Genomic DNA, 26,589 nt, shown 5'->3' with positions numbered 1-26,589 from the left:
TTCACAGAAATGTTGATACTGCATGACAAATATTTTGCTGCCTGGGCAACCACAGTAGCGCTCCTGGGATCTGTGTGTATGAGCCCAGTCAAAAGTGCTCCTCCATGTGGGTGCAAACTCACAGGACTCCTGTGCAGTATTTGTGAAGCAGGAAGTTGGACAGCTCTTGAAGGATTGGCTGGCTGTGCAGGGCGACAAACTGTTCCCGACAAACCTGGCAGGAAGACGAGGCAGAGAGAAGTGCACTTTGAGTTAGTTCGGTTTAAACGTTTGACCGTTTGACTCTGGCTTGCTGACCAACTAAGCAATGAATGGAGCACAGAAGATAAAAATCAAGGGATGCAACCAAATCTGGCAAATGGACCAGCTCCAAGAGCTTCAACAACGTTTGCCTTGGCTGTATGTTTTCTCCATTTCTGCTTCAAAACCTATTTTTGTCAAATGTACTGAAAGAGAAGGTAGGGTGGATAGAATTTATTAAAGAAGAAGATAACAGGAAAAGATGAGCTGTGTTGTAATAGTATTGCGTTAGTATTTCCATATTTATGCAGGTCTGGATATCACACAAGTTTAATTAAAATCAAATTCTTTTCCATAACTTGAAAGAACCCCATGATACACATTTGCTGGCTCGAGGTGACTTAATTTAATAGCTAATTAACAGTCATTCATGAGAAGATCATAGATCATCCAGCACAATATCACACTGAATCTCTACAGGCACGTCAAACTGCTTATCAGAGACCCTAAAACTTTTGCACCCTTCTGTAAAAGCTGATATCGTACTGTGCAAAAGTCTTGAGCCACTCGTCATTTCTTTAGATTTTGTTGCCAAGGAGCCAAATTTTGTAATTTTCTTTAAAAAAAATGGTCTTTGACTTTCCTTTGGACTCATTTTCAGTTCAGTCATTGAGCCGAAACCTTTTTAGAGGAACTTGTTTTGTTTCTGTGCTGCACCTTAACTCTGACCGATGACTCATTTCAACATAAAAAGGCACCTAAACTCAAGGGATGAACCTGTGTTATGTTGTTACACATAGAAATGTAGCCAGTTTGTTACGAGCAGCCTGTCACAAAAACCATTTCTTTGCTTGAACCTATGAAAATTTCCAAAGATAACACAATTTGACAACCGTGACAGCATAAAGTTGTATTTTTGCACCAACATGGTGATTGCCAAAGAGCAGTTAGCTGAAAGCTAATATCGCAGCACACTGCACCATGCATCCTTAAAAAGATATCCAAGAAAACCAGAAAGTAGAAAACAAAGTGGAGGACAAAAACCCAAAACATGTGTCAGGCCTAAACCTAGATCAGGCCTAGACCTTCAGTTTATCTATCTTCTCTAATGTTCAATGAAAGCTAATCTGAAATCATCTCAGGGGAAGGGTGGCTGTCAAGAAGCCATTCTAAAGGAAGGGACATGGGGAGAAAAGGCTGATGTATGTCAAATTACACAAGAACTGGACTGAAACTCAGCGACAACACATCTGATAGAGTCATGAATCCAGATTTGAAAGTTCATGGTTTAACTCCTCATCAGAACAAAATATATTAACCCTTTAAAGCCGGTCGGAGCGGGCACGCTCTGTTTTGCATAACTATTTTTAAATCCCGGTAGCACTGCAACCACGTAAGCTAGCGCAATAATTTTTTTGCATATGAAACATTTGCATATGAGTTGTACTTACATCTTATGCCATCAGCTTGTCCTAAGTCACAGTTTTCTTCCACATATAGCTTTGCAAAAACTGCATAAAAAGCAACACAAACATAATATTCCAGAAACACGCTTTGCTGATCCGATCAGCTGTTCGTAACACTTCCTATCACATGTCCACCATGACCTGCCCGAAACCGAAAGTGACGTCATTTTGCGGAAATGTTTTTTTTTTTTACCATCGGGGACTTATGAGCCTATACTTGTGTTTTTAAAAGTTATGTTTGACTTTATGACTTTCTGTGTCGTTTCTGGGATGCTTAGGACTCATATTGCACTGCTGGAAATAGTTTATTTTATTTATATGCTGTTTTTTTTGCAAATTTGCACTATAATATTTATTTTCGTTTTTCCTGCAGTATATATAAATTGGTGTATTTCAAAAATGAAACTATGAAGACACTTAAAATAAATTTCCTGTGGTGGGAAACTAGTTTGTGCAACTTTTTTGTATTTACAGTTTTGAGGGATAAGCCTCTTAAATTTCTCTAACTAGAAATATATGTTAAAAAAACAAAAACGATTTTCAATTTTTTTGTACTTTATTGCACTTTTTTGCAATTTATGTAATTACTATGCACTTAATGCATACATATTATTAAAATTTGGTCTATAATGGTTGTATTGATGTACAGCAACTTGAAATGCTCCCAAAAATGGCACTACAGCATGTAAAAATATAATATAAGCTCTGGCGGCCTTGGTTCTATGGTAGGTCTTAAAGGGTTAAAGTCATTATCAAATATTGCCTTTCAAGCTTTTTAGGATTGTAAAAACTTTTTTGCCTTCTAAACTGTATTTGCACGTATGTTTGCAGATTAAGTGCTGTAACAATTTTCCTCACCATATATAAAGAAACGAAGGGTGGGTCAAGACTTTTGCACAGTACTGTAAATATACAGTAACATATACGGTTTTACTATCAGACTATTTCTCCCCCACGTCTTGTTAAAAAAAATCCACACCACCTTTTTAAACTTTATATGTCCGAACGCATCAGAAGAGCTAGAACTAAAGTTTCTTTCCTTGATGAGTTACCTTTATCAATTATGTTGTTTAAATCAGTTTCCTTAAACTTTTAATTATTGTTATCTGTGGGTGCATTTCACAGTGAATCAGAGGTGTACTCCACACCTCACCCAGCACTGATAGGATCCGTGCCCTTTTAATAGGATGCGCAGTCCAGAGAAATTAGCAGGTGAAGGAAGAATCAGTTGCCATTAAAACAAGGATCTACTTTGTGTGCTTAGGTGTTGACCAAGATATTTAATACCCCCCGTCTACCGCTGTGTTCAATTACCTGTGTAATGAGGAAGGCGTACACTCACACGGATGAGACGGAGAATATGCAAGGGAATAAATACAGTGAGAGGGAACTGCTTCATTGGTTCTAACTCCTCTGAGACTGGGTGAAGACATAAAACCCCGACTGCTCTGAAGCTACATCTACAGAAAATTGGGGCCTTATGGTAATTTGATCCATTTTATTCAATGCTGTGTCTCAGTCTGGGCCTGATGACTGAGTTTCAGCTGGCGTTGGCAGGCAGTCATTTATTCAGCACATCAGCCGGTCTGCTGGTGCTACCTGCAGCCTGTATATGTACAAAGCAGTGACAAAAGAAGTTTGTTTCACTGGCATCACCAAGCTGTTCTAACAAAACTGAAGCACTAGTCATAGGTGCTGCACAAAATATTTTTATCACCTGCTTCGGCTGTAGAAATGCTAAAAGAAGCTCAGGTCTCAGTGATTTCAGAGACACAAAAACACTGCTCAGCTTCGACTAAAGAAAGCAAGACATAATCAGTCGCGTCATTTTTTAACTTTAATTAATCAGCAAAAGAAGGCAAGCACAAAACCCTGAATACACATGATCAAAACATGCTGGAAACAGCTGTGAAAAAATGAAGTAATCTGCACAAGCGGGAGCAAAAAACTGACTGCTTTAATACGTTACCTTGTTCATGGTGTCCACAGTGAGCGCATGCGTCCAGAAACAGTCGTGAACTGAGACAAAAGTCAGACCAGAGCTGAGAGAGGACAAGAAGAGAGGAAGCAAAGGCATCATGACAGGTCACGGGCAGCAATTACATCACAGAAAAAGGACAAAAGAAAGAGCAGACAGTGTTACTATAAAAGGTAAGAGCACAGGGCTTTATTAGAAAGCTAGCAAGTCAACAGCAGTTATTCATTCAAAGCCAATTATAGTGTCATAAAGAGGGAACGAATTAACAGAATGCCTATTTGAGGTGATGAATGGACTTAATATGAGACTGCACTCATATGGGATCATGCAAATACAGAAAGTGCCAATATCTGACTCTATAAAAATGATTCTGTAACACCAACAAAAGACGTAAAGAATCTTTTACTTCAGGCTTTTGACACGTTACCTGTAGCAGTGGAGAGATGTCAGCATCATGTGTGTGGAGTCCAGAGAGTGAATGAAGTTTGGTGGAAAAGCATTCTTCTGTTTAACTGTGTCTGGTCTCCTGTGAAAAGACAGAGAACAAAGCGCAGACATATAATACCTTATATATTTATTTTCTCTAATGGTTCCTGTACACAAGTTTAAAATGGCCTCATTATGAACCAGAGTGAGACAGTTACCAATCTTTCATTTTTGTTTATGTTTATGGACGATCGTGGCTCAAGAGTTGGGAGGTTGCCTTGTAATCGGAAGGTTGCCGGTTCGAGCCCCGGCTTGGACAGTCTCAGTCATTGTGTCCTTGGGCAAGACACTTCACCCGTTGCCTACTGGTGGTGGTCAGAGGGCCCGGTGGCGCCAGTGTCCGGCAGCCTCGCCTCTGTCAGTGCACCCCAGGGTGGCTGTGGCTACAATGTAGCTTGCCATCACCAGTGTGTGTGAATGGGTGGATGACTGGATATGTAAAGCGCTTTGGGGTCCTTAGGGACTAGTAAAGCGCTATATAAATACAGGCCATTTACCATTTACCATGTTTAAGTCTTTGTAAAAATAAAACCTCATTTAAATCTTTCCACCATCCCCATCAATAGCGTCTCCTTGTGCACCTCAGGTTACTTCAGAAACGATGTGAGCTTTGCTTCATCGAAGATACGTTCCAATCACTTGCACGCACACATCTGCGAAGCAACACGGGAAATTTGTGCAGACCCCAAACTCTGCATAAAACTTCATGTTAAGGATTTCACTGGTGTGGAGTAAGCGGAGACCCTGGCTACAGCTTCCAGTTTTCCGTGGACTAGTCCTTCATGCCCAACCCTTGAGGCAATACTCAAGTCAGGAGCATTTTTGTTTTTTCCAACAGTCACAGGGTCAGAGTGTCCGTCCAGAGCTCTACTGTAACATCTTTAACTGTCTGACATATTAAGTGCCAAATGTCCCAGCCACTGCCGCCTTATCACATACCTACTTAACTATGGATAAAGTAAATGGGTACACATGGGTAGCCATGTAGGTCGAATATAGGTCGGTGTTGGTGTAATAGTCATTTACATTCTATACTAGTATAAGCTTCTTGTAAACAAGAATTTAATGTAGGCAAGGCAAGTTTATTTGTATAGCACAATTCAACAACAAGGTGATTCAAAGTGCTTTACAGAGACATTAGAAACAAAAACAAATAAAAAGCATGATTTAAAATTGATTAAAACAAGCAAGCAAACAAACTAATTAACAAACAAACAAACAAACAAAACAGTATATAAAATCAAAACAGTAGATAAAATCAGTAGTTAAAATGTAAGTTTTGAAATTTAAGCTTAAGTGCGGATTTGGTGCTTTATTTAAATGCAGCTGAGAACAGGTGAGTCTTCAACCTGGATTTAAATAAACTGAGTGTTTCAGCTGATCTGAGGCTTTCTGGGAGTTTGTTCCAGATATAAGGAGCATAAAAGCTGAATGCAGCTTCTCCGTGTCTGGTTCTGACTCTGGGAACTGATAAAAGACCGGATCCAGATGACCTGAGGGATCTGGAAGGTTCATACTGGGTCAGGAGGTCACTGATGTATTTTGGTCCTAAACCATTCAGAGCTTTGTACAGTATATCAATAAAGACCAACTTTCCCACTGTAAAAAAACAACCTGTTTTATACTTTCTTCTGATAAAGAGCGTACACGCTATTTAACTTGAATGTTGACACATGCTGTCTGTGCGTCAAGGATCATTATTGAAGTGACTGCTGTTGCTTCAGGTGTGTAAATGTGAAACTCACTTTAGAGAGCAACAATGATCCTGCTGTTGTATGAATGTGGAGGCATGCAGCTTGCTGCAGTTCACCAAATATGACACACACTGAAACTTTGTTTACAACAGCATTTTTTATACTTAGATATCTATAACAGTATAAGGTGCACAGTCTATATGCATGTGTCTAATCCTTGTGTGCACATTGTGCGGATATGTGGGGAAATGTTGGGCGTTCAGAAGTTTGAGGGAAAATATTTGGTGGAGATGTCATGGTATGACACGGTGCACTTTAATGCAGCACACTGTAAAGATGGAGGAGTTTTTCAGGCCCAACTACAAAGTTTTTGATCAATATAATACATGTCCTTGTCCCCAAAATGAAATTCACTTAAAACAGTTTTGAGCTCACTGAAGAAAATCCAGCATGTGGTCAGATGGAGACTAAAAATGACAGCTGTGCTTAAAGTAATGCAGTGCTGTTCGATGAGACGGCCGTTAAGGGGAGGTCTACCAGAATGAAATCACATATGGCTGATAGATTTGTAGGGGCAGTCACTGTACATTATAATGGCACCTTGTGCTAACCATTATGGACTGTTAGATCAGAGGCTGAAAGATGAGGAAGCCATAATGCCCATTAACACGTTGACATTCTGATCCAAGAGTGTTCAGTGGTCTTTATTACATTAGTACTAATGACCAATGTTTAGGGATGGGTACTGGCCGGTTCTGTCATAAACGGTAGTAACCAGACTGAAAAGCAGCGCACATTTCGGTGCTTTATTTCGGTGCTTTTTTTTCCCTGAGATGTGATACACTTTAGATTCTAGCCAATCATTTTACGTTTCCGAGGATAGTAGGCGGGCCCAGGTACGTACGTTCTTTTAGAGCAGAGCTACAGGTTTAAAATGCCCAAGGTGAAGTGGTCAAAAGTCTGGCTGTACTTCACAGCAAAAGATGCAAACTCAGCAGCCTGCAACAAGTGCTTTAAGCTGATACTGTGATACTGTCAAAGGAGGTAACACCTCGAATTTGATGAAACACCTGGCAACGCATAGCGTTTTTTTTAAAAGCCGAGAAATGCCCCGTATTTGATAGCTTGCTGCGAGACCTCACACCGTGCACATCTACTGCGGGTGGGTTGCCTGTTATCGGACCCGGAGTTTGCAACATCCCCCAAAAACCCGAAGAGTAGAGTCAAGAGTGATACCATATATGCCCCATAGCTGCAGAAAAGGCTAACATTGTTATCTTTTTACAAAAAAACAGCTGAACATGGACAAAGTTTGTGTTCTCCATTCTTTAAGCACCGGTTTGAGCACCGTTTAAGCACCGGCACCGTTTCAAAAGTACCGGTTTGGCACCGGTATCGGATAAAACCTAAACGATACCCATCCCTACCAATGTTGGACCTCTATTTTGAACTACTATGAACTATGGACTGTTAGATCAGAGGCTGAAAGATAAAGAAGCCATAATGCCCATTAACAAGTTGACATTCTGATCCAAGAGTGTTCAGTGGTCTTTATTACATTAGTACTAATGACCAATGTTGGACCTCTATTTTGAACTACACATCTGTAAAGTTGGAGCATGACTGTAGTTCACATGTTGACCAAATCTATCCACATTCATACTGAATGAGTGATAAATAAAAACCTGCCACGGCACAGAAAGATGAAGGCTGTGTTGTCTTTAGACCAGGCTTAACTTCCATTAACTTTATAGTTACTGAGATTATTTCTTCAGAAAACCTTATCATTGAAAAAGTCATATTATCTCTTTCGCCAGACACACGCACAGATTGGAGCTTAAGAACTGTGTTTTATTTAAACATGTCTTTAATTGTCCACATATTATTTTTTATAGGTTGAGAAGTCTAATAAACTTTATTTGATTATGGACAATAATTTCCAGCCATAAAAATCAATGTAGGAGGAAAAGCACACATGAATTTATTACTGTTAATGGATGCATCATTAACATTATTAGTCATAATTGAGCTATAAAAGTCACACTGTGGAATAAAGCCCTGCTGTGTGGACGGATTTCAACATCAATATTTATTTTGTGCCATGTGATCTCCGGGGCGCAGCCTGCTTTATGCTTACAGAAGTAATACACATGCAATGCTGGTGATTCTGATGATGAAATTGGTGGTTAAAAAACATCCTGCCAATCTGCATCCCCTGTGTTCCCATTACCCTGTGCCATTCAAATCCTCTGGGCTGCCACAGACGACAACATTCTAATGGGAATGCAGAAAGAGCACAGACAGCCTGAGCCAAAGCTAAATCAAACACACAGGCATAAACCATGACTGCCTCTGTCAGTCTTCTTTTCCGTCTGTCCGTTTTTCTTTTGGCTTGGAAATGTAGACTATTACCAAGTGCTTTCAGTTCTGCTGTTTGAGCTTTAAGCTCAGCAAAATCAAGATTTCTGGACATTTGTTTGCAAGCTCGCTTGCGTATCAGTGCGCAGAATTTTGTTTTCTTTTTCCTCACATGCACACATACACAAAAAACAAAAATGTCAGATTTTTAATCCCATAAGCCTAACAGAATGTAAAGGTAGACAGGGAGGACTCTGAGGGTTAGCAACCCACAGTCTCTGAGATGAAACTGCTCTTTCTACAGAGCAAACAAGCAACTCAGCATCTTTACAGGTCTACCTAAAAAAATCAGTCAGACAACTACAGCTCATTCAGAACTCTGCTGCTCAAGTCCTCACTAAGACCAAAAAAGTGGACCACATCAGTCCAGCTCTGAGGTCTTTACACTGGCTGCCTGTCCGTCAGAGGATAGACTTTAAAGTTCTGATGCTGGTCTATAAAGCTCTGAATGGTTTAGGACCAAAATACATCAGTGACCTCCTGACCCAGTATGAACCTTCCAGATCCCTCAGGTCATCTGGATCCGGTCTTTTATCAGTTCCCAGAGTCAGAACCAGACACGGAGAAGCTGCATTCAGCTTTTATGCTCCTTATATCTGGAACAAACTCCCAGAAAGCCTCAGATCAGCTGAAACACTCAGTTTATTTAAATCCAGGTTGAAGACTCACCTGTTCTCAGCTGCATTTAAATAAAGCACCAAATCCCCACTTAAGCTTAAATTTCAAAACTTACATTTTAACTACTGATTTTATCTACTGTTCTGATTTTATCTGTTTTGATTTTATATACTGTTTTGTTTGTTTGTTTGTTTGTTAATTAGTTTGTTTGTTTGCTTGTTTTAATCAATTTTAAATCATGCTTTTTATTTGTTTTTGTTTCTAATGTCTCTGTAAAGCACTTTGAATCACCTTGCTGTTGAATTGTGCTATACAAATAAACTTGCCTTGCCTTGCCTCTTATAGGGCTTGCATCAAAAAGAATATTTCACAGCACAGGCCTGGATTAACAACACCTGTTGTTTAAAAGAAAAAAAGAAGACTAAAGGAAAAAGCAAGAAAACTGAGAAAAAGCCATCAGTACTCCCTTACTCCTGCGCCTTTTTAAAAACTATACTGCTGGATCAGTTTACCTTAAGGAGATCACGCAAATATGTGTGGTTCTGTGTGTCTGTGCGTGTGGAGTGAAAGGCCAAAGAAAATCACAATGGTTGTGTGGAGTCTGGCTCAGAATGTCAGCTTGCTTCCGCTGACAGCAAATCTCAAGTTTCGGACTGAACTCTTTCCTCCCTCTGACTTCTTCTAACCCTTGCCCTGTTTTGATATTCAAAGGACTGGATCTGTGGTGTACTGTAGATGTCAGACCGAGGAGGATGGCTGTCAGTCTTTGTCATCTGTGTCTCCAGTGCTCTCACTCTGTCATTCCTAGACTCCATTGCTGTCTCTCACTCTGTCTCCTTTTGTTCTCTGCTCACCTCTCTGTCTTTTCTTTAACCTCTCTATCCACACATTTCTAGCTCTTTGCAGTTTTGTAGATGGCAAAAAGAAATCATCTTTCAACATGTTGAATTCATTGGCATGTTATAGCTCAACCTCTCTTGGTCAATTCACCAGTACCAGAAGATGAATGTTTGGCTTTAAAGGAGTGAAGCAAATTTAAATTTAAGAACTATTAAATCAGGAAGACATTGAAATTCTAGTCATGAAGACAGTTATTTTGCTGTGTGACAATTGTATACCTCTAATTTAACCCTTAAGTAAATTTTAAAAAGCATTTTTCAGGCTGTGTCATGCAATCTTTAATGTAGAGTACTATGCAAAAGTTCATTTTGCCTCCAAAACAAAGAGACTTCTAACTTTTTTATAGTGGTATCGAGCAAAACGTCTCTAGGCTTTCTTTGGGTATTGGCTGCCTGACCATTTTCAGAGGAATATTTTATTCATTGTAAAGTCAGACTGACCACTACAGGTCTTATGGAGTTATGAATTAAAATGTTAAATTTTTTTTGTTCAAATCATTATCAATATTTACTAGGGCTGCCACGATTAGTCGACTAGTCACGATTACGTCGACTATCAAAATCATCGACGACTGATTTAATAGCCGACGCGTCGTTTGAAGCTTTGTAAGATCACAAAAGACGCAGGAATAAGTAGTAGGATTTAAGAGTGTAATAACGGACTGAAACAGAAGATGGCAGCACTGCATGTACAAGGATGCCAGCTGCTGTTAAACCCCAAAGAAGAAGAAATAGCTCTGTCACAGAATTCATAGCGCGGCCCAGCTCAGTTTCCAACAATGGCGGTAGCTAGTTAGTTTTAATATTACTCTTATTATTCTTTCTGGGTCACAAAATAAACGTTTAACATATTTTCAGGCGAGAATGTAGCTGTGTAAACCTCAAATATCTGCTCAGTTTATCAAGACACCACATATTTTCAAAAGCGCTCCGACATTTTCGGAGACGTCTGTTACCCACTAGCTCGATAGCTAGCCGGGGGCTAGGCTCACTAGAGCCCGTGAGAACACCGGACTCCCTGCAAATCGTTTTCAAACCCACCGCCGTCTTTCGCTACTCAGGTTAAACATATATAAGTCACTTAGATAACTTAAACATGTTATTGTTTGGCTTTTTTCAGTATTTGATTTGTTCCTGAGTAAATCGGTTTGGCTGAGATTAAAGTTATAGTTTTTACACAGCTGTCAAGCAGACAACTGATTATCAGAAGTCTGAGATGCTCGAGTATATACTCTGGTGTCCTGTTATATTTTAGATAGCAAGGAGTTTATTAAACTTCACCGAAACAATCTGCAAATTTCATTCAAATTTAATAAACTATCATCTTGTCTTTATTTTTAGTTAGCACATACCTTAAACACTTAAAGCTGTAAGCTAATGATAGTTATATAAGAGCAGATGCTGCTGGTGCAATAAGCTGTACGCTGTATGTCCAATGGATGATGATCTGATTAGTCGACTAATCGCAAAAATAATCGGTGACTAGTCGACTATCAAAATAATCGTTTGTGGCAGCCCTAATATTTACAAAGGAGAGCATGGGAGAGGTGCAACATTGAGTAAAACACTATGCAGGTCTTGTTGTGTTTTGGAGCTTTACAGCCAATTGTGTTGGGGTTGTTGTCAAATCTGATGTAATTATGATTTACTGATCCACCACACGATACCATCTGGAAAGCTTCTGATTGGCAACATTTGATTTTTCAGCAGGGTAACTATCATATACACACCGCCAATGTAGTAAAAACATACCTTTAAGAAGAAAACACATGTTTACCTAAGGGAGTTCAAGCTGTGCTGGAGAATAAAGATGCTAATACCAAATATTGATTTTCGAATTGTGCAAACTCTGTTTTTTCCTTATATACTGGATTTCCATATATGTCTGAACATATTTCAAACAATTGCTGTACCCGCTTCCCATTTTCTTAGAACAATATAAAGAAATTAGGTATGGTTAAGAACCTTTGCACACTACTGTAGAAAGTGCCTCTTATTATAGAAAAATAAGTGGAATATATTTCACCATTTCTCACATGTTAATACTTTCTTATCTTGACTGACAGATTTTGTAGGCTGTGCAGCCTCTTCTTATTGCATAATCCCATCTTCTTCAAGTTAATAAGGTATTGAGCCAGTTATTTGACTTTCATTACTAGATCTATAAATGAGGCTTTGTGGAAAGTGGCCTGAACTTATTTTTCAACTCATTTCAATCTCAGTTCCACTTATAATTGAAACAGACAGTGTGCTTTCAAACTATGCTTTCAAAGAGCTTCCTAAAAACCTCTGATGCCATTTTCTACTTTATGACAAATGCAAAGATATTTCAGAGTCTGAGTATGCAATTAGTGAAAACAGCTACAGGAGACAGTGTGGCTGAAGTGCCTCGAAGTGCAAGCTAACTGCCCCAAGGGAGCTCTAATTTCCACATTTCTTCACCTCTAAAAGCTAACGAGAGATTTGTCGAGTAGTCTGAAGGTACATTTCTAAAATTTGTGACTACAAAAGTCAAAGGCAACCAAAAGAAAGAAAGAAAGAAAGAGCCTGAAGTAATTACCCGCATTGTGTCCTTGTTCTAGGTCAATAATGGACCTTTCAGCTGAAAACATCAATGGGGTCACTTTATATATGCTGTGGGTCAGGGTTAACAACGCAAGAGGAGAAACTGACAGAAACAGGAGAACTTACTCTTTGGTGTCGTGGCTTATCTTGAGGTTTATGTGCTGCATGGTACTCTTCAGCTGGAGAGACAAAAGGAAAAGACAGAGAGTCAAACTCTTAAATGATACTGGAATTCTGCACAAGATATTCATCCTGTATTGGTCAGGCTCTCATTTAAATCTAGTTGTTTAATGGACATTTCAAAAACTGATAAAAAAAACAAAACAAAACAAGGTAAAGGGCTAATGATCATCCCTCTCTGAACTAAAATTGTTTATAGTAGACGCAGGGCGATATGACCAAAAATATTTATCACCATATACATTTGAAAATTTGCGATAACGATGTAACTGACGATATAATTGACACTAGACAAAATATTTTACAACTCCACAACTTTATTAGTGCAACAAACAAACCATCAATGTATTTGCACTTAAACAAGCAGCTGTTTTTTATGTGCATTAAAGTTATATAAAAATGTAACAGTGCAAATGCAAATTCCTTGCTGACAGTTTAACCAAAAGGCATTTCCAGTGGAAATTGGCCGACATATCCTCAGCATAACCATGTATAATATCCACAAAACTTAAAAAGAGGTTATACACACACAATACGGTAACATTATGTTGAAGCACAGTACGTATCACTCCGCGAGGCTCCTTCCTACGATAGCCGTAATTCTCCGACAATCCATCAAGCGGTGCAGCTTTGTATCTTAGCAAAGTCATACTAAAACATTTGACAGATTTTCGAGCGCTGTGTACGACACAAAATCGTTTCGAGGTCAGTAAACACAACCAGAGTTCATACATAAGTCACACGGGATTATAAGGGGCACTGTCGATTTTCAGAAAAATCAAAGGATTGATTTTAAGTGTGTTGTATTTTCCAAACAACACGGTAATAACGACGGCCCACAAGCATGCGCTACCAAAAATAGTGTTTTGTTGTGTATCTGACGGACAAAAGCTAAACCAGTTCCACACCACTGAAGTTGCAGCATTTTTACAAACCAGTTCTGGCTCATCTGTTTCATTCAACAATCCGCTTTTGCCCTTCTCATTCTCCGCCATGCTTTTTCCGCCATGTGCGTATGAAAACAAAGGCACTGCGCATGCGCGTTTTACCCATATTCTATCGCGATATTTCATTTTCTTATCGTTGCCCAACATTATACCGGTATTACCGTGAACGGTATGATATGGCCCAGCCCTAGTAGACGCCCAACACCCTGACCTGATTATAGGCTGAAAATGTCATTATTCACCACCAAAGGGTTTAATAACACATAGAATAGTTTCAGACATTAACTGCTTATTTAGATCAATGAATACATGGAGTCGGATGGTACAGATACTCCACTAAGGAGAATTAAATGAAAATATCAGTGGTTTTTGTCTACAGTTAGGATTTTAGTGGTCCAACCCCACAATCAGATTGATTTAAAACAACAACAACAAAAACAAAACAAGGATCGATTCCAGTGAATCCAGCATTCACTTACACACACAGGGACAGGGTGGGAACATCTAGTAGTTGCATTTGTATAAGAGATTGAAAAGAGAGCCATAGTAGAAAAAATGTAATTAAATTGAACTATGCACTGTGGGTAATGTAGGCTTTGACTCCTTAGATATCCATCATAAGTCCAATACTCATGTATGAGCCACCAAGAAGTGGCTTCCATAGGGCTATTATCCACCTAACCCTCTACTGCATGACTTTTTAATTTTTTGGGAAAAAAATATTTCTCCCTATTTTGGGGGAGCTTTAGGGTCCCTAATAATATATCAATCATAAAATTTGACACCCTGCCCCCCCCCCAAACAGATATTGGTTTGTTGCTTCAAGGCAACACTGTGCGACAAGGGTAGTAAAATACCAAGTTATTCTATAATAAGTTGTATTAGTACAACAAGGATGAACAAATAAATAAACAACAAATAAACAATGCAAACATTTCACAGAACAATAAAACACCAAAATACATCCAACATTTGACCCTAACCCCATGCGCACGCGCGCGCGCACACACACGCACACGCACACACGCACACACACACACACACACACACACACACGTTGTGTTTCCATCACTTTTGGGGACATTACATTAACTTACATTCATTTCCTGGAGACTTATCCTGACTCTACCCATCACAAGTCCCTGCCTGAACCTTACCCTAACCCTGACTCAAGCCTTCACCCTAAAATTAAATGATTTACCTTGCAATTTGTCCCCATAAAGTAGGTGAGACCTCACAATGGGAGTGTGTAAACAAATTTGTGTCCCACACATGGGCCAGCACAAGGCCAGTTTCAGACACACTGGTGGTCCTGTGCTGGCCCATGTGTGGATTACCTCTGGCAAACCTGATCTGGGCCACCAAAGGGCCGTCATTCATTGCAGTATGTGGGCCATCTGTAGGCGATGTGCAGCCACGGGCCAGTTGTAGACACACTGCTGGCCCTGTGCTGGCCCAGAACGGTTTCAGCTCTGGCCCCAGATGTCAGCCTAATGTGTACCTTAATCAAGCCATGCAATAACAACATGTGCCAGAACATGCAAAACAGTGCAAAAGTAACATGCCGAAACTCTGTTCAGACAGTGAATGGACTGATTTTTATATAGCGCTTTTCTACTCTCCCAAATTGCTCAAACTGCTCTATACAACATGCCACATTCACCCACTTTTGCTTAACTGAGTGCTTCCTAACTACATTCATACACATTCACACTCTTGACATGCAGACTGGAGGAGTCAGGGATCGAACCACTAACCTTCCGATCAGTTTGTAACCTGCTCTACCACCTGAGATATGGTATGCCATCGCATAAACAGTGGCGTCATTGCCAGACCTGGCACACATCTGGTTGGCATACACTCTGTCAAAACACCAGTCAGTCAGAAGTGCCAGCTTGATGCCAGATCTGGGCCAGACCTGTTTTCTGTAGGCCTGGGCCACATAAACCAAGCCACAATCAAGCCAGATATGGCATGCCATCACATAGACAGTGCCATCTATGCCAGGCCTGATGACATACGTCTTATCATGCCAGAAGTCGGCCAGCAGTGCCGACTTGATACCAGATCCTGGCCAGACCTGCTTGCTATGTGGGCACTAACACACACACAGACACAGTTACTTTACCAACTGACCCCTGAGCTCCTAAGTATCCCCCAAACCTCATTCAGGGATCCACTACTCTACTTCAATGTCACTCCCTGAAAGCTCACCGTCCTCACTTTCTGAGGACAGAAAGTGCACATTCCCTTGGTTTCCTTCCATAAAAGGTATTTACATCCATGTCCTGTAATTATGAGTAGATTGTAATGTAAAAAACATTGACTATGATCATATAAATGCAGACAAACACATCTCTACACTCATATGCAAATGCATTATAATGCCTGAAAAATTTTGGGCTAACTGCGCAGTGTTGCCTTGAGGCAACGAATGAAAATTAACAGTTTTACTGTATAAATAAATTTACAAAAGTAGAACAAACAATCAAATATGCTTCTTAACATATTCATGCACATACAAGTATTTTTTAATATACCTTTATTTCACTATAAACATGTAAAATAGTGATCTTTATCTTGCCTCCTAATGGAGATGTCCCTCATGCAGTGCAGCTTGCAGAAAGGGGTCCTCCCCCACCAAAATGAAAGTCACACCACCTTCAACTCATTATTTTATTGGAAAGAGATGTGTCTGGTAGCATTATTTGAAAAAAAAAGTTTGGTTTTTTTTGAAGGGCCAGTGTAAGGCATGAAAATGTGGTTTGTTGCCTCAGGGCAACGCTATGCTGTAACTAACAAACCAAATTAAAAGGAAGGATAAATGAAATGCAGCATTACTCAGGCTTTTACTCCTTTATTGCTAATAGAGAGGAGACTTGGTCCCTGTAAGATTGGAGTCCATCCATTTAGCTGTGCCAAACATGTATATCAGGGCAGTCTTGACCCTTGGAATCATGCCTGGGTGGGAATGAAGGGTACTATCAAGAAAGAGATACTTCTAGGAACAGGCAACCACGCTGATGAATGTGCTTGCCTTGCACTGAGCCTAAACTAATGTTAAAGTGTATTTATGTCTGTTATGCTGCACAAACACATTTTATTCTTTTCACTGTTGGAATGGAGCGTTGATGCTGGTTGATGCCATTTATTACCTTCAGAGCGAAACACATTTATCTGTACTAAGAGTAATCCAAGTGCTTTTAATGTCATCGCATATCATTTTCACTCTTCAGAACAAGTTGAACTCACAGCATTATAATTGAATGGAAAATGTGTTTGAGTTTGTTTGTTTGTTCTCAATAATTAATGAGCTCTCATTAAAACAAATTTGCATCCATTTCCTTGCTTTTTAGGTCAACACATGGGACTGCATCACAAACCGGCAAATAATAATCATCAAATCCATGTTGAGCAGCATGATGGCTGAGTGATGAGCCTTTCAGTTTGGGTGGCTTAGGTGTCCATTAGATGGACGCTTCTATCAGTCACCGGCTGTTTTTGACTCACTGTAAAATCTGTTTTGTCAAAATTTGTGTCTGGATTGGGTCAATCATTTCATCTGTTTTACTCTTCATAAGATAACTTTTTCAAAGTGGTGGAAACACACTGTGTAAAATGTGACTCCAGTGATCTGCACATCAGTTACAACTAATTACGTTAACTGGCATCAGGCTAGTATAAACTGGGTGTAAAAATCGCATTTCAAGACATGAGTTTTATATAATAATAACAATAATAATATATAGAGTAGAGCTGCACGATTAATCGTTAGAAAATCGCGATCTCAATTCATACTTATGTGCGATCTCATTTCCAAATGACAACGATTTAAAAAAGAAAAAAGACGACAATTATACCGCATTTTGATCCGGGACGTAATCTGCATGAAAACAAGCGCTCACTCTTCCTGCTCAACAAATGACAAGGGCGGAGCCTTATACCACGTGATACAGAAGCTGGCTGCTAAAATTGGCAGGGAAAAAACAACGGAGAGCACGTCAGTGATGACGAGAAAGTGACAGGAGAAAATCCGTCCCGGTCAACCACCCAAACATCAATAACGGGAACCTTATACAGCGCTTCCCTATGCCCGTTGAACTCCCGCAGGCACAAAGAAATTACGGAGGCTATTACTTATCACCTGACCAAAGATATGGCTCCATCAACACTGTGCAAAACGAGGGATTTAGGAAAATGATCAACACGCTAGACAAACGCTACACAGTGCCGTCCCGCAACTATTTTTCTATTGTTGCACTACCTGCTCTATACACGCAGTGTCGAGCAACAGTGGAGACGTTGCGGCAACGACAAAATGTGAGACATTTGTTGTTTTTATGTTTATTTATTATTTTTATGTTCAGTCTCAACTGTTATGAAGTTGATGTGCAGTTAATAAGCGCAATAAATATTTATACTGGAAAAGAAAATCGTGAGAGAATCGTGATCTCAATTCTAAGCAAAAAAATCGTGCAGCCCTAATATAGAGCTCCTTGAGCATAAAAGCTATGATCTGTTTGTCTTTTTCAGGCAAGGCCTTGCTTTTGTCACCAACACTACGCTAAACCAGATTCTACACTTACCACAACACCGTGGCATGAAGTAAGGGTTCAGATACAAAAACTGGAGTACCTGCACATTGAAACATTGAACACTGTAATATGAAAAATTAGCATGATGCTGCAATTGCAAAAAAAGTGGAAAGTTCTGTGGCTCATCTACTAACAATATGCTAATTTATAAACAAGGACACGGTCAGTTAATTTCAACAACCACCAGAATTCCATCAAGAGCATTACAAATTAGTGAGCCAAAAATAAGCAGACCTGATTAGGTAAAGAATAGCCTAATAATTAAAATAATACAGAGTAAGTGTAGGTATTCTACATGCATTTCTCTCTGAAAACTCAAACGAATGAGAAGCAGCTGAAGGACAATCAATAAGCTTTTACGGACAAACTCTTGTGTTGGAAATTGCTGGGGGCTGAGTGTGGTGTTTATCTAAAGGATAGATACATTATTACAAACTTTTCCATCATATAAACCTGAAAGCTGTTTGTAACAGCTGACCTGGACGATATGTAGAAGAGCGCAAAACATTATTTATAGTCAGATCCTGAGACCTTGGTGTGTTAATGAAGATACTGTTACCATGCCACTTGCATAAATGCACAGATCGCCCCTATTTTCATTCACTCATTAAAAGTGGCATTTCACTATAGTACATAATGGCTTCAATAGATAAATTACAGAAAAAAAGAAACATGAAAAGTTGCTGTGTGTGTGCACACTGCTGAGAAAAGATTTTCTATGTCTGTGTGTGTACAGATCTCTCTCCTCGTGGTAAAAAGTAACCTGGCTGTCTGTGAAACAGCACATATCCTTGTAGGTGTTTTGTTTTGGGATACTCGTCCTCATTCCCTTTCATGCTATGTTAAGTTTAGTTCAATTCATACAAGTTCTTCTTCGTTTAACCAAAAAACAGTAATACTGAGGGCCAAATATATGTGAGGATGATGGTGAGGACTCAGTGAATAGGCAAAGGGCTTACATCCAGGATGCACTTGTTCATCTTTCAAATATTTTTTCCCCAACTTGCAGTAAATTGTGTGCTGTAAATAACCAGCCACAAAAATGCTTGTTGCAAAATTGATACTGCAAAGTAAATCCTGACAGAAGCTTTTCACAGGCAAAAGTGGGTTTCTTACTGGAACAGAATCTTAGTAAATCTGACCCATAGTGTGCTAATAACAAGAAAGCCCTAAACTGTTACGCAGCTGAAAAACGGGGGAACATTTTACTTTCAAAAACTACAACTGGTCTCCTCAGATGTTTTTAAAGGATGTGAGACACAAAAAGCCACATTCATACACATCTGCATATTTTAAACCTTCAAAGACTAGATATCACACCCATCTCTGGTCGTGTCCAAATTCATGGGCTGCATCCTCCTGAGGACCCGGCCTTTGCGGTCTATGTGGGCTGGGTCCTCAGAAGGTCAGGTAGGCCGGAAGTAAACAGCTGGGGAAATTGGATGGTCTAGACTTCTGATTAATGTCACCGCTGTCTCGGTGGACTTTAATAAACTCGGCCGTCTGCTCCTTGCTATCTAAAATATAACAGGACACTGGCGTAAATTCTCGACCATCTCATACTTCTGTTTAATCAGTTTTCCGTTTGATGTTTATTCAGCTGTGTAAAAACCAAGGAGGAACCCACCCGAGGGATTAATAAAGTTTTATTTTATCTAATCTAATCTAATAACTTTAATCTCAGCCAAACCGATTTACTCACGAACAAACAAAACACTGAAAAAAGCCCAACAATAACATTTTTAGGTTGTCTAAGTGACTTATATATTACGTTTAACCCGAGTAGCGAAACTCTGCGGTGATCTGAAAATGATGTGCCGGGAGTTGTGCCGTTCTCGGCGGCTTCAGTGACCCTCGAGCTCCCGGCTTGTTATCGAGCTGGTGGGTAGCAGACGTCCCCGAAAATGTCGAAGCACTTTTGCAAATATGCGATATCTTGATAAACCGAGCAGATATTTGATGTTTACACAGCTACTTTCTCGCCTGAAAATATGTTAAAAGTTTATTTTGTGACCCAGAAAAATTAGTATGAGTAATTTTAAAACTTAGTAGTGGCCGCCATTGTTGGAAACTGGAGTTTGGCTGGGACGCGCTGTGAATTCTGGGATATGATAGGCCACGAAGGACACACCCGACCCATCCTTCAAATTAGGGGAAAAGGAGGACGCATTTGCATTCGGAGGAGTCTACGAATTTGGACAGCCTTCGGTGCGTCGCTGTGACGTAATCGATCTACAAATGCGGCCTCAGGAGGATGCAGCCCATGAATTTGGACACGACCTCTGATGGATGCATTTGGAACTTTGACGCCCCAGAGGAACTCGGGATTGAACTACTAGTTAACTTCTAGTTAACGCACAAGGTTGAATCACAACCGCACAGCATCCCAAGCTCTTGATAATAAGCTTGCACAATTGACTTCTAAAAGAACCACAGCATGACCACTGCCATTATGACACCCCTAGGAGACTTAAATAACCGCAAGTCAAGTGTTAATGGACAACTCCATTATCTGATGCAGCTTGCTTCTCTTCTCAATGAGCACTGAGGACTCACAGGGGTGCACATCTCTCTTTTAACTATTCCGCATTCAGCTGTTTTTTTTCCCCATGAGTCTATAATTACCTCCTGCAAAGCAAACATGTCATATGATAAGCTCTCTAGGGTCTGGTGGAAAGGTGACGTGGTTTTTATGTTTCGGTTAGTGGCTCTACTGCATTTAAGGATGCTGAGTAATAAATGACAGAATCACACGATTATGAATGAAGGCTTGTGGAACAGATGTGCACTGCATCCCTTTACTTTCTGCAATGGTCGCCACATCATCAATCATCACTTTAGGGGGACTTGTGAGGGAACATGTTTAGGGAAAGAAAAGGAGAAACTGTGACATGGATGTGGCGAGAGAGAAAGAAATGGAGGTTACCATCGATGTGAGTAATGGACTGCCACGCTGTTAATGAGGTCACTACCAAAAGCCCTAAACTTCAATTTAATGTATACGTGTGTAATTTGTGTACAGGACCCGACTGAAAGCCTGGATGTGATTGATGAGATCTCGGCCAGTCCTGCTGTGTGTCTGTGGGGAATAAGGTCCTGTAGTCTAAATCACGTCAGGGTTGTGGTGCAGATGGTCATGGATACAAAAGCCATCAGTAACTACATAAAAGCCAAGAGGGGTATTCCTATTCATCACATGATGGTTTATAACACACACCTTATTTTTTGGAGTGAAACCGGTTTTATCCTACATTGAACACTCCACCTTTCTCTGCTGTCGTGCATCCTCTGGGCCTCTCCCTTCTCCTCCAGAAGACAGATGAAAACAGCTGGAGACTCACAATCTCACACCGCCCCCCTAAGCAACACTTTCACTGACCTTTTCCAAATCTTCTTTCTTACAAACTTTTTTCCCTGCCTACCTCTTGGGGCTGTCTTTGATACTCAAACTGCATTTATTATTTCACCCCAAAATGCCACAAGATTCTGCACATTCAATGAAACATCATGCTTCTCCTGGGAACAGCGTTTCTTCTGTTCGGAAGCATGAGGAGGTATGGAGGGCATCACATCGACATTTAGAGATAGTTCACCAGAATCTGAATGAAAAGCCAACTTATTCTGTGCAGACCACGTGTTTTTCAACTCTTGAGAAAACGTGGTTATATCCAAAAGAAAAACAAGCTTCACAGTAGGGCTGCCACAAACGATTATTGTGATAGTCGACTAGTCACCGATTATTTTTGCGATTAGTCGACTAATCAAATCCATTGGACGTAAAACGTACAGCTTATTGCACTAGCATGCATCTGCTCTTATATAACTATCATTAGCTTACAGCTTTAAGTGTCTAAGGTATGTGCTAACTAAAAATAAAGACAAGATGATAGTTTATTAAATTTGAATGAAATTTGCAGATTGTTTCGGTGAAGTTTAATAAACTCCTTGCTATCTAAAATATAACAGGACACCGGAGTATATTCTCGAGCATCTCACACTTCTGATAATCAGCTGTCTGCTTGACGTTTATTCAGCTGTGTAAAAACTATAACTTTAATCTGAGCCAAACTGATTCACAGTGTGGGGGAGTAACGGAATACATGTACCGCAGTTACGTATTTAAAATACAAAATATGAGTAACTGTATTCCTTTACAGTTACCGTTTAAAAAGGTGGTATTTAGAATACAGTTACTTTGTTGAAATAAATGGATTACACGGCGGTACTTCCCTGTTTCATATTGTGGCGGGTCAGGCCTGTTTGGGTTTTGTTTGACAGCTACGTTCTGTTGTTCCAGGCGGCAGCGTTACGGTTGCCATGGTTATAGGGCGACGCTCTCTCTCTCTCTCTCCTGTTTCCTGGGTAAGAGAGCCCGTTTTGTTGTTGTTGTTGTGCTAAGCTAACAGGTAGAATGCTACAAGCATAGCTTGTATATACAGTGGGGCAAAAAAGTATTTAGTCAGCCACCGATTGTGCAAGTTCCCCCACTTAAAATGATGACAGAGGTCAGTAATTTGCACCAGAGGTACACTTCAACTGTGAGAGACAGAATGTGAAAAAAAAATCCATGAATTCACATGGTAGGATTTGTAAAGAATTTCTTTGTAAATCAGGGTGGAAAATAAGTATTTGGTCACCTCAAACAAGGAAAATCCCTGGCTCTCACAGACCTGTAACGTCTTCTGTAAGAAGCTTTTCTGTCCCCCACTCGTTACCTGTATGAATGGCACCTGTTTGACCTCATCATCTGTATAAAAGACACCTGTCCACAGCCTCAACCAGTCAGACTCCAAACTCCGCCATGGCCAAGACCAAAGAGCTTTCGAAGGACACCAGGAAAAGAATTGGAGACCTGCACCAGACTGGGAAGAGTGAATCTACAATAGGCAAGCAGCTTGGTGTGAAAAAATCAACTGTGGGAGCAATCATCAGAAAATGGAAGACATACAAGACCACTGATAATCTCCCTCGATCTGGGGCTCCATGCAAGATCTCATCCCGTGGGGTCAAAATGATCATGAGAACGGTGAGCAAAGATCCCAGAACCACACGGGGGGACCTGGTGAATGACCTGCAGAGAGCTGGGACCAAAGTAACAAAGGTCACCATCAGTAACACACTACAACGGCAGGGAATCAAATCCCGCAGTGCCAGACGTGTTCCGCTGCTGAAGCCAGTGCATGTCCAGGCCCGTCTGAAGTTTGCCAGAGAGCACATGGATGATACAGCAGAGGATTGGGAGAATGTCATGTGGTCAGATGAAACCAAAGTAGAACTTTTTGGTATAAACTCAACTCGTCGTGTTTGGAGGAAGAAGAATACTGAGTTGCATCCCAAGAACACCATACCTACTGTGAAGCATGGGGGTGGAAACATCATGCTATGGGGCTGTTTTTCTGCCAAGGGGACAGGACGACTGATCCGTGTTAAGGACAGAATGAATGGGGCCAAGTATCGTGAGATTTTGAGCCAAAACCTCCTTCCATCAGTGAGAACTTTGAAGATGAAACGAGGCTGGGTCTTCCAACATGACAATGATCCAAAACACACCGCCCGGGCAACAAAGGAGTGGCTCCGTAAGAAGCATTTGAAAGTCCTGGAGTGGCCTAGCCAGTCTCCAGACCTCAACCCCATAGAAAATCTGTGGCGGGAGTTGAAAGTCCGTGTTGCTCGGCGACAGCCCCAAAACATCACTGCTCTTGAGAAGATCTGCATGGAGGAATGGGCCAAAATACCAGCTACTGTGTGTGCAAACCTGGTAAAGACCTATAGTAAACGTTTGACCTCTGTTATTGCCAACAAAGGTTATGTTACAAAGTATTGAGTTGTATTTTTGTTATTGACCAAATACTTATTTTCCACCCTGATTTACGGATAAATTCTTTACAAATCCTACCATGTGAATTCATGGATTTTTTTTTCACATTCTGTCTCTCACAGTTGAAGTGTACCTCTGGTGCAAATTACTGACCTCTGTCATCATTTTAAGTGGGGGAACTTGCACAATCGGTGGCTGACTAAATACTTTTTTGCCCCACTGTAACCACTGCAGCCAAGAAGAGTGCCTGACGAGCCCAGTTGTAAGTAAGCTATTAAGACTCGACTGTACACTGTGTTCGTGTTTTCCTCCAAAAACAATAAGTTCCGTTGGAGCAGCCTTTCAACGCCTCTCTCTGTCTCTCGCAAGAAAACTTGACCCAGACAACAAAGTAAAGCTATTTTTCGGCTATGAGCCCGACACGGACCCCGCCGTATTAGTCAGAGGTCCCTTTACTACGGTTCGGAGCCGCGGACCTTCAGTAACAGTAATAAATCACAGCAATAGTACATTCATGTAGTTGTGAAAAGCATGATAATATATTAAGTAATCCAAAGTATTCAGAATACGTTACTGTCATTGAGTAACGTAACGGAATACGTTACAGAATACATTTTGGGACATGTATTCTGTATTCTGTAATGGAATACATTTTTAAAGTAACCTTCCCAACACTGCTGATTCACTCAGGAACAAATAAAATACTGAAAAAAAGCCAAACAATAACATTTTTAAGTTATCTAAGTGACTTATATATCATGTTTAACCTGAGTAGGTGGGTTTGAAAACGATTTGCCAGGAGTCCGGTGTTCTCATTGGCTCTAGTGAGCCTTGCCCCCAGCTAGCTATCAAGCTAGTGGGTAACAGACGTCTCCGAAAACGTCGGAGCGCTTTTGAAAATATGTGGTGTCTTGATAAACTGAGCAGATATTTGAAGTTTACACAGCTACAATCTCGCCTGAAAATATGTTAAACGTTTATTTTGTGACCCAGAAAGAATAATAAGAGTAATATTAAAACTAACTAGCTGCCGCCATTGTTGGAAACTGAGCTGGGCTGCGCTCAGTCTTCTTCTTCTTCGGGGTTTAACGGCAGCTGGCATCCTTGTACATGCAGTGCTGCCATCTTCTGTTTCAGTCCGTTATTACACTCTTAAATTCTACTACTTATTCCTGAGTCTTTTGGGATCTTACAAAGCTTCAAACGACGCGTCGACTATTAAATCAGTCGTCAACGATTTTAATAGTCGACTAATCGTGGCAGCCCTACTTCACAGACACAGCCTATCATCTTTTCATTACTAGACAAGTGAGAACAGAGAGGTAGAAGTGAGAACACATACCAAGCACATAGAAATCTGGCGAGTAAATCAGAAAAAAAAAAAACTTAAGGCGAGCCAAAAGATGGCAAAGGCTTGCAAACAACCAAACAAACAGAAAGCCATAAAAAAATGACCACCAATGTGCATGTATCTCACTCTCATATCAGGGAGCAGGGAATCTTTTACACCTCCGTGCTCGGGGCCCCACTGTCTCATAATCCATCCATGACTGATTTGCTAAAACTTTTATTCAAAGGAATTAGCTCCAAGGGTTTGTGACCCATTACATTTAGTTATTTATTAGCACTGCACTATTTCTGTATTGCTATAGGCCACCACCACTGTACTTTACTCTTCAGTACTGTACAAAAAAAGAAATTATGCACAGTGCCCATCAGCATTCGCCACCAAAAACCAAAGTAACTGATTCTTTCCGCATAGAGGACATTAGATCACAAGCTTTTAGTCACCCTATAAACTCAAAATCCAGTCAAATCCAGCCAATCCAGCTGATGATTCCCTTGTGTCACCATCCGCAGCGAGTGAGATTTCACTGTAGCTGTGTTGGGGAGAGGGAATAAAAATAAACAGGGTATCTGAGCCAGAGTGACCTATGATCCGATTAGTATCTCCCAATCCTGTTAGGCTGCCTCCCTGATGTATGTTCATGCTTCATTCAGCTACTCTATCCTACTCCAATTTCCTCACCTTCCATCAGCCATGGAAAATCCTTGATTACAAAGGTCAGCATTTGTATCCCAACTCTGTATGCACAGGGAAAACCAACAGAAATGAAGCAATGTACACACATGCATGCGCAAACACACACACACACGCACTCTACTGATGTTATGCCACTGTAGCTACTGTCTCCCCAGTTATTGGTTTTCTCATTGTGCATTATACTTCATCTTTCCACTCTATCTAGAGTCTAATTACTAATGACCCTCAAAAACACAGTGGCCTTGGATTTAAGAGGCAGAGAGGAGACTGGGAGATTGAATTTAATCCAGCTATGCAGAGAAAAGGTGACCTTTCTGCAAGTTAGTTTCATTTTTGTTGCTCAGTGATGCAACTGGATTAGTGAGTTATTGTAGGGGGTGAAGAACGCTATCTGTGAAACATAAGCTCAACCTCAATCAGCCATGAAGTTATCTCTTCATTCATTTAGGCCTTGAAAAGAAGCACAGCTAATCATTTCCATTGTCCCTGTTGGCCACTAAAAGAAGCAGATCAAATCAGGGGAACGTGTCCTGCTACACCAACAGAGAGAAAGAGAAGCACCCTCAGGGGACTAAACCATCTGTCACCCTCGCTCTCTTGCACCTGCTCATGAGGTGTCACTCCCTTTCTAAGTTAACCTT

At 40.5% G+C, this 26,589-nt stretch overlaps 1 protein-coding gene and 1 long non-coding RNA gene across 2 annotated transcripts in view; both read right to left on the bottom strand.

Annotated features, from left to right (window-relative positions):
- polrmt (polymerase (RNA) mitochondrial (DNA directed)) overlaps positions 1-26,589 on the bottom strand; it is a 73,279-nt gene that overhangs the window by 6,355 nt on the left and 40,335 nt on the right. Inside the window, exons 16-19 of the mRNA XM_085150207.1 lie at positions 12,491-12,543; positions 4,112-4,210; positions 3,676-3,748; positions 123-214 (exon numbers count right to left, since the gene is read on the bottom strand). Of these exons, the coding sequence (XP_085006333.1) occupies positions 123-214; positions 3,676-3,748; positions 4,112-4,210; positions 12,491-12,543 (317 nt within the window). The remainder of the gene's footprint in view (positions 1-122; positions 215-3,675; positions 3,749-4,111; positions 4,211-12,490; positions 12,544-26,589) is intronic.
- LOC146490798 (uncharacterized) lies at positions 4,676-12,484 on the bottom strand. The gene is made up of 2 exons (XR_014872213.1): positions 7,449-12,484; positions 4,676-7,302 (listed from the first exon to the last, which is right to left on the bottom strand). It is a non-coding gene; the product is annotated as an uncharacterized LOC146490798 (long non-coding RNA).

The sequence above is a fragment of the Neolamprologus multifasciatus genome, chromosome 23 (genome assembly GCF_963576455.1).
Source record: "Neolamprologus multifasciatus chromosome 23, fNeoMul1.2, whole genome shotgun sequence".
Taxonomy (NCBI): domain Eukaryota; kingdom Metazoa; phylum Chordata; class Actinopteri; order Cichliformes; family Cichlidae; genus Neolamprologus; species Neolamprologus multifasciatus.
The sequence above is the reverse complement of the archived record's forward strand: the minus strand, read 5'-3'. Positions and strand labels throughout refer to the sequence as shown.